At 36.1% G+C, this 13,208-nt stretch overlaps 1 protein-coding gene and 1 non-coding gene across 4 annotated transcripts in view; one reads left to right on the top strand and one right to left on the bottom strand.

Moving 5' to 3' along the window:
• Sbf2 (SET binding factor 2) overlaps window positions 1–13,208 on the bottom strand; it is a 335,395-nt gene that overhangs the window by 146,409 nt on the left and 175,778 nt on the right. For all 3 annotated transcript variants that reach the window (XM_055627308.1, XM_055627306.1, XM_055627307.1), the window contains one exon: window positions 11,361–11,459. In XM_055627308.1, coding sequence (XP_055483283.1) covers window positions 11,361–11,459 — 99 coding nt within the window. The remainder of the gene's footprint in view (window positions 1–11,360; window positions 11,460–13,208) is intronic.
• LOC129691558 (small nucleolar RNA SNORA40) lies at window positions 10,246–10,373 on the top strand. Its single transcript, XR_008722490.1, has one exon. It is a non-coding gene; the product is annotated as a small nucleolar RNA SNORA40 (small nucleolar RNA).

Below are 13,208 nucleotides of genomic sequence, written 5' to 3'. Positions count from 1 at the left end.
TGATCAACAGCCCTAAGATTTTACCTTACACCCATCAGAATGGCTAAGATCAAAAACTCAAGTGACAACACATGCTGGAGAGGGTGTGGAGAAAGGGGAACACTCCTCCACTGCTGGTAGGAATATAAACTTGTACAACCACTCTGGAAATCAATCTGGCGCTTCCTCACACAACTAGGAATAGTGCTTCCTCAAGATCCAGCCATACCACTCCTAGGCATATACCCAAAAGAGGCTCAAGTACAAAATAAGGACATTTGCTCAACCATGTTTGTAGCAGCTTTATTTGTAATAGCCAGAAGCTGGAAACAATCCAGATGCCCCTCAACTGAAGAATGGATACAGAAATTGTGGTACATCTACACAATGGAATATTACTCAGCAATAAAAAACAAGGAAATCATGAAATTTGCAGGTAAATGGTGGGATCTGGAAAAGATCTTCCAGGATCGTTCAGCAGCATCTGAGACAGTTGGCTGATTTCTTTTGTGAATATGTACCGTGCTTAAATTTTAGATCTGGTTGCATCTTCTCACTTCTTAATTATGTGAATGTCTCAATGCTGAATCCTTGGGCTTCTACTCTATTAACATTTAAAGCCCTTGGAAGTCACTTCCAGTCTCTTATCTCTTAGTCATAAAGACATCAACAATTCAATATTCTTAATCTGAGTGTTCGCCCCAATTCTATAGTCCTCTATTTAACTATGAAACAAAGTATTTCCAGTAAGATTGAAAAATAACATCTTACTGTAAACTGGTACAACCACTTTGGAAGTCAATCTGGTGCTTGCTCAGACAATTAGGAATAGTGCTTCCTCAAGATCCAGCTATACCACTCCTAGGCATATACCCAAAATTTGCCCAAGTACACAACAAGGACATCTGCTCAACCATGTTTGTAGCAGCTTTATTTGTAATAGCTAGAACCTGGAAACAACCCAGATGTCCCTCAACGGAGGAATGGATACAGAAATTGTGGTATTTTTACACAATGGAATACTACTCAACAATCAAAAATGAGAAAATCATGAAATTTGCGGGCAAATGGTGGGATCTAGAAAAGATCATTCTAAGTGAAGTACCCCAGAAGGAGAAAGACACACATGGTATATACTCACTCATATAGTCCTATAAGATATGATAAACATAATAAAATCTATACACCTAAAGAAGATAAACAAGAAAGAAGACCCAGGGTAAGATGATCAATCCTCACTTAGAAAGACAAATGGGATGTGCATTGGACATAGGAGAAACAAGTAACAGGACAGGAGCCTACTGCAGAGGGCCCCTGAAAGACCCTATCTAGCAGTGTATCAAAGCAGATACTAAGACTTTCATAACTGAACCTTCGGCAGAGTGCAGGGAATCATATGAAAGAAGGGGGAGTTAGTATGACGTGGAAAGGATAGGAACAACATAAGGACCATATATATCTGGGCACAGGGGTATTTTCTGAAACTGACACTCCACCAAGGACCATGTATGGGTATAACCTAGAACCTCTGCTCGGATGAAGCCCGTGGTAGCTCAGTAACTAATTGGTTTCCCATAGTAAGGGGAAGAGGGACTATTTCTGACAGGAACTCAATGGCTGGCTCTTTGACCTCCCCACCCCCCAAGGGAGGAACAGTCCTGCTAGGCCACAGAGGAGGACTTTACAACCAGTCCTGAAGATACTTGATAAAACAGGGTCAGATGAAAGGGGAGGAGGTCCTCCCCAATTAATGGACTTGGAAAGGGGCAGGGAGGAAGTGAGGGAGGGAGGGTAGGATTGGGAGGGAATGAGGGAGCAGGATGCAGCTGGGCTACAGAATTAATAAAATGTAACTAATAATAAAATAAATAAATAAATAAATGAAAAAAATAACATCTTCAATTAAGGTTTAAATATAGTCTATTTAGAAATCTGTTAGTCTTGATCACTGCATATGCATTTTCCCAATCACAGATTGGTCACCTTTAATCCCTCTTTCTAACATACAATTACCCATGTACCATCCATAAGGTACATTCATAATCTGATTATGTCTCATTTTAGTTTAAGCCAACAGCTCTCATACTATCCAGTACAACTGGTTTCTTTGACTCTGCCTTTTTCCATCTTTCAACAGTAAAGACAGTGATCTCATTAAAAGCATAAAAAGTCACCACACAACCTTGTTCATTCAAGAGGCTCCTTCACCAGAATAAAACCCAAAGTAATTAACAAGACTGCAAGATCTAGCCTTTCTATGGAATTACACTACATACATTTGAGTCAAGACTCATAGGCTTTCCTGTTTCTGCCTCAAGACCTTGGCACACAACTGTTCCCTTGGTCTGGAATGCTTCTCTACTCCCTGAATTTGCATTTCTTGAGGACAGCTTTTGGACACATTACCAAAAATATATTGCCTCCATCAATATACCCCTTATCTTCTTTATATTTTTCTCTTTAATATGTAAAACCTTTTCACATAGTATGGATTATTTAATGTTCAGCCTTATCTTACTAAAGTAAAGTAGCGATGTAAATGTGTGTGTTTAAGTGCACACGAATGAAGATGCCTGTTGAGGTCAAAGAAGGGCACTGACTGTCCTGGACCTGGAGCTCTAGGTGGCTGTGAGTTGTTTGATGTGGGTGCTAGAAACTAAACTCAAGTCCTTTACAAGACCTCTGGGCCATCTCTTCAGCCCCATATTAAAAGTTGGGTTTTTGCTGGTTTTTTGTTGTTGTTGTTTATCTGTCCTGTTCTATATACCTGGTGCAGGAAAAATCTGATAGGCATGCACTTTCCACTACATCCTATCAAGTGAGATACAATATTTGACATACATAAAAAATGTAATAATTTAGTTATTTTAAAGTTTTGGGACAAGAGATTGAACCCAGGAATTTCTATATGCTACCACTGAACTACAGCCCTAATCTTATCAGCTAATATTTTTAAATGCTCTTGGGCCAGAGTGAAACTTTTTCTGGTATCGAGTTAAGGAGGGGAGTGGAGTTTATGTGTTCTGTAAAGCTCTCTAGGGAAGGCTGCTTTACAACCTTTCTTAGACCAGTTCCAGCATTTATTATCCTTCTGCCACCAGAAAATTCCCTATTCCCACTGAACCTATGCTATTCATGGTGTAGACTAAACTCATTAGTATCCTATAACATGTTCTTGTCAGTTAAAAATGGGCAACTGTCACTATCTATTAGGATTGCTCCCCGAATTCTTTTTGGTTATGTGGCTCAGATCCAGAAAAAGAAGAAGGTGGATTAGGGCAGAGGATACAGTTAATATTTTTTTCAGAACACAATGGAAATAAGACTGCTTTATTTGTCAAAACACTAGATTCTGGTTCTTGCACTGCTCACTATGTGTTGCTAGGCACACATAAGATAATCAGGCTATGTTACAAGGTTCCTTGAAAAAGCAAAATCATGTATATTTAATTTTTTTAAAATTCTGTCTGGATTTAATATAAACATCACTGGTCTGTAGTCTTTATAATTTCTCTCTTTTCAAAAAAGTAGTATATTTGTTTGCTTTATTTTTAGGCATGATTCTCAAAAAAAATTAATTATCAACTTTCTAATATAATGGATACAGTTTTCCCAGAGTGGAGAGGTAATTCATATGGACCTTGAATCCTGAATCCTTTAAAGAATATTTACTATTTCTTCTTAGACTTATTTTTGTAGCAAAACAAAAAACAAAAAACCCTGTGCAAACTCTATTTCAAATGAAGTAAACAGTCATCATGACATCATAACATTTTTTGTATATGTATATATGTATATGCTTATATGTGTGCCAGCATGGGTATATGCCGAAGGAGTATGTGTGGAGGTCTGAGGAAAATTCTGGTCTTTACCTTACATCTTATTCAAGATGGTTTCTCTTGCTCACGACTGTAGGTTGGGCTAGCCTGCTTGCAGACTGCTGGAATCTCTCCTGTCTCTACATCCCATTTCCCCACAGAGGTACACTGAAATGAATTATGGACATGGACACTACTCTGTTTTGTTATCACATAAGCTCTGAACTCAGGTTGTCAGGTTTACAAGACAAGGGACTTTATCCATTGGCCCATGTCCCAGCTTCCTCATTTTAACAACTTTTAAAACATAAAAAAAAATTCAAGTAGACATTTTTGTAATAATGCGAGTATCTCTGAATTACATTTTACTTTTCTTAGCATCTCCACTACCTGCTGTTCTAACAAGGGCTTAAGGTCGTTTAGAAACAAATTTAACACTTCTAGCCAGATCTGTAAAGTGGAATGTTTATTTTTATAGAAAAGAACAAAGACCCATAAAAAGTCAAGGAATTTCAGTAGAACATTATAGCTTGGATCTTACATGCCCCCCAGTGGCCCATATGCTAGGCTTTGTCACCAGCCATTGGTGCTTTTGGGAGTGTTAAAATCCTTAGGAGTTAGGGCTTAGCGGAAAAGAAGTTACATCACAAGGTATGCACTCTTGATGAGGATATCTTGGTTCTTCCTTTCTCTGCTTCCAAGCCACAGTGAGATGAACAACCTCTTTTACTATGTATACTTGCCATGATGAGCTATGCCACCAAACCCCAAAAACATCAGGGTCCAGTAGCTTTTGCTTAAAGTCTCTGAACCATCGAGTCAACATTAATCTTTCCTCCTTGTAAGTTAAATGTTTCAGGTATTTTGTGCCCATAACAACTGACAAACAAGAGAGAAAGGGATGAGTCAAGGTTTTCAGATGTATCCAAACTTATGTAACCTTATGACTATTAGGGTTAAATGGAAAAGTTGAATAGACAGCTTTGAAACAAGATTAGACACGAAAACATGATAAAGCTAAGTAGCATTACAATTCAGCAACAAACTTAGTTAATCCAGTGAGAACATCTTTTAGTTTTATGTTCTCTGATTTCAGAATGCTGGGGGTTCAAATCCATGCCTTTATCAGTAGTGTAATCAAGTATAGGCTTGATTCACTCATCCTCATTTATATTGATAACACAGAACCTACTTCATGAAAGTCTTGTGAAGGTGATTACCAACTGTTACAGAAGTGTTATCACAACACAAACACTACACACATTCCCAGGATCAATCTAGGGCTATTTTCTATAAGTCTAGATTACATTAAAAACATTTTTCTGTTACACATTTTTGTATAATACATGCTTTTAAAATGAAATGCATATCACAACACCAACTATTTATATGTTAGTAATAATAGTGATTGCACTTGTAGCAAAAGTAGTAGCAACAATCTAAACATAAATCACGTCTTTAAAAAAAGATGTTGCTCATTAAAAGTATTCTTATAAACAAAATCAGAAAAACTGTAAACCAAATCTATATAACAAGTATTTGAAAACCTCATGTTATAAGTTCAATGGTGAGCTTATCTGCAGCAACATATTACAGCAAAATGTAGACCTTAGATAGATTTGCTAAATTCTGACATACTGTGTTTATTGCATGCGAAATCTGTTTGGTTTCCTGGCTGCTCTGTCTGTGCACTACTGCCCTCTAATGGACAGTATGTTAAACTTGGTCCCCATGAGAACATGTGAAAAAGAGCAGGGAGGAAAGGAAACTCAGGTTAGGATTTGCTGTATTCAGGGGGTCATAGAAATACCTACTCTTACTTCTCGCTATGAATGGGTTTGGACTGGCTCCTTAGGTTCCTGATTTCGTTAAAAACTATAATCCAGTTTTGCTGCAGAAACAAGGAAATCTGTTGTTTTTTAACATTCCAAACGAACAAATTTTTACCAGAGTTCAGAGAAATGTAAGCACAAAGTAATAACCAAAGACTTAGTCAACTGAACAGAGTGACACAGAAACAATTTTGTGCAAGCCACCAGAATGAACAGCCTGACAAAGTCCTATCATTGGGAGTAAATTTTACATTTTGATGATGATTTTCAAGCATGGTCTACGTAATCCTGATAAGGTTCTCATAAGGAGAAGCTCATTGTTTTTCTCAGTCTTAAAAAAAATTTACAGACATATATACCACCATATGGTCAGGCAACGTGATTTTTTTTCCTCCTTTGCCAGACTAAATGAGAATGTTTTTAGTTTTATAGAAAAGAAGGCCAAGCATGCATATAAAAAAAAAAGGCAAAACAAAACAAAAATTCTAAGATTTACTGGAAATTCAAAGCAGGCCATAGCCACAGTAGCCAAAAACAAACAAACAAAACAACAACAAAAACTTCCTACAACTTGGACTTAGCAGTGAATGATAAATGAATGTGGCTTTGTTAGAGGTTGCCAAAAATTCCAGTTTAGTTCAGATATTTAAAAGTGTTTAATGTCCACTATTCATACCTAGAACTCTGGAGATGACACAAATCCTCCCAAATACAGTTGAAGACATTATTATTGCTTATGTAAACATTAAATACTATCAATATAATTGAACTCTTGAGCTGCCTGACAGTATATGAGACTGATAGAATGAGATATTCTCAGTTTTCCAACTTGATAACCCTTTTAATGACCACTGAAATATAGCATATTCTCCCCATCTGACGTTCTGACTGCTTCACCTTAACTGGATGTACTTCTCAGTCTTGATACTACCGGCATTTTAAACTTGACAGGTCCTTGTTTACAATGGGTGTGGTGTGTCTTCATGTAAAATACTTGGAAGCATTACTGGCCTGTATTTAATAGATGACAACAGCACAGCCACTCTAGCTGTGATAACCAAAAGTATCTTCTGATATTGACCTTATATGACAATCTCTTTAGATAGAAAAGGAAGGTTTTTTTTTTTTTTTTTTTTGAGAATCATTACTTTAATGATTCCAGATGGAGAGTCTGCATTCTTACCTAATTACTTGTATCACAAATATTAAGGCAGTATTTGCATATAACGATTAGCTAAGATAACACTTATTCATTTGCCTGCTGAAATTAAAATAGCCACAAAGCTATACTATTGCAAACCTAGAAGAATGACTGCAAGAAAAGCAAAGAAAAAAACAAATTATGTTACTGAGTTTTGCTGAAGATGTAAAGCAAATGGAATTCTCATTTACTGCTGGTGAGGATGCAAAATAATATAGACATTTAAAAAAATCAGCAGTTTTGAAACAAAGTTAAATGTTGTGCTATATATCTTGGCATCTCAGTCCCAAGTATTTATCTAAGAGGAGTAAAATTTATATTTATGTAAATACCTGTATAAATGTTTAGGATACTCATTATTACCAAAATTGTTTTTTCAGCAGATCAACAGAGAAATAAAACTTGAGCAATCCATGCAAGTAAATGCTACTAAGATGCGAAAGGTATAATTTCCAGCTATATGTGACCATGGAAGAATTTGAAATTCATTATGTATTATTCAAAACAACTGAACTGTGGAAAGAAAGCCACAGAGACAGAAAACAGACCAATGGTTACCAAGCATTTGAGGTGGTATGAAGATGTGACTATAGAGAGGTATCAAGGAACTTTCCAAGTGAGAAAAATGTTTTATGCACCTACAATGGTGCTGGTGGCACCACGCACATGTCAAAATGTGTAGATGTGTGCACTAAAAATTTACTCTGTGTAAAACAGATCATAATAAATTGATTTATTGTGCAACAAGCAAATCAGAAGAGTTCATGCTTTGAGTTAAAGGGTCTTATTTTAACTGATTTTCTAGTACTTCAAAATGAAATTCATAAATTCTTATCTTGATTATTTTGGCATTTAATTATGAGGTCTTGTATAAGGTCTGGGATCACAGGGATAAGGTGCCTAAGTAGGAAAATATGTGCTCACGCAGACACTGAAAGGCAGAGGGCAGCCTTCAGTATTACCAACTGGGCAGTGAAGGACAAGTTGTATAGATGAGTATACAATAATCTTTGTAGTAGAAACCCTACTAATGCTTGTATGACTTCTCTCAAATGCATTTAGTCTTCTCCTGTATTCCACCTTTCCAAGCTACTGAAGTCACCTATACTTTTCTTAATTATTTCAAAGTTCCAGGAACTAAGAAAAGCAGCTAAATCTAGTTAAAATCATAAAACTCACATTCCTGAAACCTCACTCAAGGTTTAAATAAAGGAGTGATGAGAAGAAACTGGAAAACCAAGATCTCTTTTAAATCCTGAAATGAGAGGCATACCAAGACTTAAATGTAGCAAAGTCTGGTCTAGCATACAAGCTATACAGGCATACCAGACTTAAATGTAGCAAAGTATTTACAAACATTTGAATGGGATCATTATTTTTTAATTCTAACCCAAGAATAATCAAACAGTAAAAGTATATGGTTGGTTCCTGCTTAACAAATGGAAATTTTAGATATGTGACTTTGACATGGGAGTGAAAGTGGTTTTCATATAGAAATAGAACTATGTAGCTAACTTTCCATACACTGACATGATTCCTCGTAGTCTCAATTTCCTGCATGACCCACAAAGTAACTGTACCACAATGGTCTGGGGTTTTTTGTTTGTTTGTTTTAATTTCACAAAGTATTTCCATGTTAGTAATGTTGGGGCTGTCGCAAATTTCAGAATCTTACACCTAGAAGGAATGGCGACAACCCAGCATGATATTCTCGGATTCTCAATCACCATGTTTGTGTATCTTTTCTGAAAGACATTAGAATCATGTGCCTAAAACAGACTTGACACTGGTATTTCATAAGTACACAGTGTTTGAGTGGAATCAACTAAATTAAATGGAATTGAATTAGATTTTTAAAACAGCTCAGTCGACTCATGAAATGTAAAGTGCATTTCAAAGAGTCGTAATAAATAAGGTGACTTTTATTTTATATAAGAATGTAATGTTTCATTATGATTACTTTAAAAACTAAAAGACACTGTGATTTAGATTGACTTTTAAGAATGTATAACTACTAGACATTCACTTTATTGTATTTTAGTTATATACTGGTAAATATAAAGCATATATCATACAATTTAAGATATAAGAAGCAAGCATTTATTTTGTCTTTGCATTAAAGAATTTTGGCACAATCCCTTGTAGACACTTGGCCTTCACATAGAGGCAAAATGATGCCAGAATTCTAATTTTGGTCACCTTACTAGCTATACTATAACTATAGTTATAGTATATAGCATAACTATATAGTATATATAGTATATATATGTATATAGTATATACTATGTATACTATATAGTATGTATATTATATATATAAAGCTATAGCTATAGTATAACTAGAAATGTTATACTAGCTATAACATTTGTCCTGAAATAGTCTTGAAAAAAAGATCAAAGAAATAAACAGCTAGTTATCAGTCCTATTTGAGTTGTTTGATTAAACTGATTCCCAGCTGACATTTTCCTCATGTTTGAAATGCATCAATAAACCATTCCTTCCAAGAGAAGAATAAACTACTTCCTAATCTTCAATTTCCTCATCTGTTCAACACCAGCCTTCTCTTACTGCACAGGGTCATTGCCAAGCACAGGGTCACTGCTAAGTGAGAAAGTATGCTAAAACACTGTCATAAAGTATAATGGAAACATTGTTACCTTTTTTTGTTTGTTTGTTGCTGGTTTTTGAGACAGAATTTTTCTGGCTGTCCTGGAACTTGCTTTGTAGAACTGGCCTCTTCTCACTGAGATCTGCCTGCCTTTGCCTTCTTAGTACTGGGATTAAAGGTGTGCACCACCACTGCCTGGCTGATTATTACTTTTTTTTTTTTTTTTATTGCAGATAGAGCAAATCTGACAGAATGAGGTTAGGAATTAGACATAAGAAAGTTCATAAATTTAACCCTGGATTCTATCACTTAATAGCTACATGATTCTGAGTCAATTATATCCTCAAGAAAATGAGGATATAATGACCTGCCTTAAATGGGTGCTACAGGATTTTAGATAACATGTAAAGTAGTTAATATAATCCCATTTATTTAAACTTGATAAATCATGATTAAAATGAGATATGTGTAAGATTACAAAACATTGCTTCTTATAAAAGAAACTAATTATCAATGACAGTCAACTGAAGTATTACTATGTTGAATAATTAAAATAGAAAATTATCTTTTGCAAAGGCCAAACATGCTATGCCTAATTTCTTCTGGCATTACTGTTCTTTTTATGTTTATGTTTATGTTTATGTTTATGCTATGCAAAACACACTGTCAAAACTGAAACTAAAAATCACTAGTAACTGAAGAAATAAATGAAGAACATGCAGTTATGTAGCATAACTTAGATGGGCTCAGTTCAGAAAAGAAACACCATTTGTTTTAATATGAATTGTTCAAAAGAATTATTTCTCTAGCACTTATGTGTGGTTTTGCCCAGCTGATGGACAAAGGCAAGGTTGTACAGGTACAAAATAAATCCTCCTTTGCAACCCAGAACTCACTGCTCAGTATGAATTTTGATACATACAAGAAAGAATATATAAAAAAGAAATTATTTCTCTCAAAGGAAGGTCTGATACAAAATGGAGAACTTGAGCGTAACTGAGTAGTGTGGGGGGACTAGTTCAGACCTATAGTGGATACATGTCATGCACAAGGCCCTGGGTTCAACCCTTAACACACCCACATGTGCACACACACACACACACACACACACACACACACACACACACACGACTTGCACACACAAGCAAAAATATAATTAAATAATATTAACAAGGTAATAGTTTTATTATTTCTGCTTTTAACTTACTGGTTCTCAGATTTCAAATGAATTTGACAAAGCAATGACTAATGACTCACTGTCAAAATGGTTTACCTTGTCAAATAGCTAGATTAAGCAATATGCATTGGACCCAGGATATTAATATCAAGTTCTTCTTCACTCTAATTCCTTAAAAAAAATAAAACAACAACCAACTTCAGAGGTCTACATTCCCCACTTGATTTATGTCTCTTAGCAAAAGAAGTCAAAAGTTCACAAGTAGGAATTCTATGTGCACACGATCTCGCTGCCAGCCTAAGACCTCAGGTGGTTAGCTCACCACACACATCTTTTAATGGACAACCCTTCCCCTACCGGGGGAGCACTTTCCCCCTGAGGTGTCTTTCTTTCTTCGCGGCCTTGTTCGCGGCCTTGTTAATCCACAGTTCCCTATGAGGCAGCAGAGCACGTCCCTCAGTGCTGTCTAAGGTTCTTCTGACTTCCAATGTGTTTAAAGTTCTGTATTAAACTGGAAACACAGACAAAAAGCACAACGAGGGCAAAAGGTTTATGGGGAAAACGCAGGCCAGACATCTTCATGATACAGTGAAAATGTGATACATTCTGACAAACAGGACCAAGTATAACACCTTAGGATTGATTATCCAGAGCATAATTTTTACTGCTGAAAGCTGGAGCTTCTCTGTTCTGAAAATGAAATGTTTTATCAATACTTCTAAATGGATTAAGTACACTTACTTACATTTTTGAATAGCTGCTCAGCAAGTTCTCTAATATGCTTTATCATCTTCAGTGGATTATTTTCTTCAACTTTAATTCTTTCTACTTCAAAAGCCACCAACTTAGAAAAAGAAACATATGGCTATAATCCGTATCTAAATACACCGAATTTAAAAACGGTTATTTTCAAACAATAGACAAACTAGAAGCCATCTAAAATATGTTATTTTAAAAACAAATTACTCAGAGTTATACTGGGCTTCACCTCTATCCCAGGATGACACAGGCTTCCAGGTGGCCCCTATTCAGTGACTCTTGGGGGATGGTCATCTACAGAGTGCAGAGAAGCCTTTTTACTCTAAAGGCCCCACACATGCTAATTCACTTCCTTGGAAAAACTCAGAAGGCAAGAAAGTCTCCAAATGCTTCTTCAACTTACAAATATAAACAAACAATTCCTGTCATGCTGACTGAACTCTATGGACAGTATGACCTGGGTTCAGATTCCACACCTCTAAATGAAGATGGAAGGGCAGGATGACCTTCAGGCTCCTTTTAGTTCTCAAGTGATATATAATGAGTCCACCTCTCTATTAACTAATTTGCAAAGGCAACTGTGTAGGAGTGTATGCTACTAACATAAAAAGAAATGGAGGAGAGTAAACAGGCAAAAGGGGAAAGGAAGAGTTTCTTCCTTCTAGGAATTAACAGATTAATCAGAGAAGGCAGATTTCCCACTCTATACCAATATTCAGAAGACTGTCATACAAAGAAAGGCAGATTTGCTTTTCATTTCTAAGGTGTAATGACAGTTGATGACAGTGTAAGCCAAAGACAGTGCACAGTGAAAGCTGCCTCTCACAGCTCTATAGAACCCATGCGATGTGGGAAATGAAACTCTTTCCAAGGAGCAAATGTTATTTTCCTAATAAAACATGTTCTCATGTAAATGATCAAAGAGGGTAGGATGAGAAACATTTAAGTCTAATGCTGCAAGCAATCAAGTTGATTTTCTTGCCAGAGGTTAGCAAGGAATTATGTGGGCAGGAAATAAAAACAGCACATAAACTCATGTTGCTATTAATAAAGTTTCAGAGACCAGCAAAGGAGTGTGAAAAGGACTTTGGCAAGCATCTTAGTTTAGCTATATAAGCCATCAACCACTGAGGACTTAACTAGGAACCTAAAGGTTGATATAAATGTTAGTATGATCAAAGACAGTGGCATTAACTGTTATTAACAGGAAGCTCGGTAAGTGACTAGAAAGAAGTGGGCAAGTCAGGATGATGTGAGGCTGGACTTTTTTTTTAATATAATGTTTTATTTTAGAGATTTTCCACAACAGTTCATGTAAAAATTATATCAGTTGAGTTGTATCTCATGGTGGGAATATAATCTAATAACATGTACTGATAGTTCACCTAATGCCCCCCCAAACTAAAATGTAAGTCTTATTAATCCTAGATAACATATATAATAAATTTGCTTACTTTAGATTTTGCACCCTGATTTGGAAGTAGCAAATCATGCCTTCCCTCCTCCACGAACAGCTTTATCCCACTCAAAAATGCTGGTAAGAAATTTAATGTTCAAATTTGATGCTTTTAAAGAGTGTTGTGCTTTTATTTTTAGGTTTGCTGAAGTAGCTGAGTTAGAAATACCCTCAGAAGATGCTGTAGGGCAATGTGCCTACGAGAGAGGATTTGACTTTTTTTTCTTTAGGAGACAAGAGTACAGACAGCAAAGAAACGAGAGCCTTAGCTATAGCCTGGAAGACCTCTCAGCATAATGGATTCCTCTGTTCTTGTAGTGCTATATATCAAACCCAGTGCCTTACTGATGCTATGTGTGTGCTATACAGGTGTGTGGC

This window comes from Psammomys obesus, unplaced genomic scaffold, assembly GCF_907164565.1.
Source record: "Psammomys obesus unplaced genomic scaffold, mPsaObe1.curated_primary_1811, whole genome shotgun sequence".
Taxonomy (NCBI): domain Eukaryota; kingdom Metazoa; phylum Chordata; class Mammalia; order Rodentia; family Muridae; genus Psammomys; species Psammomys obesus.
This window is presented reverse-complemented; position numbering and strand designations above follow the sequence as displayed.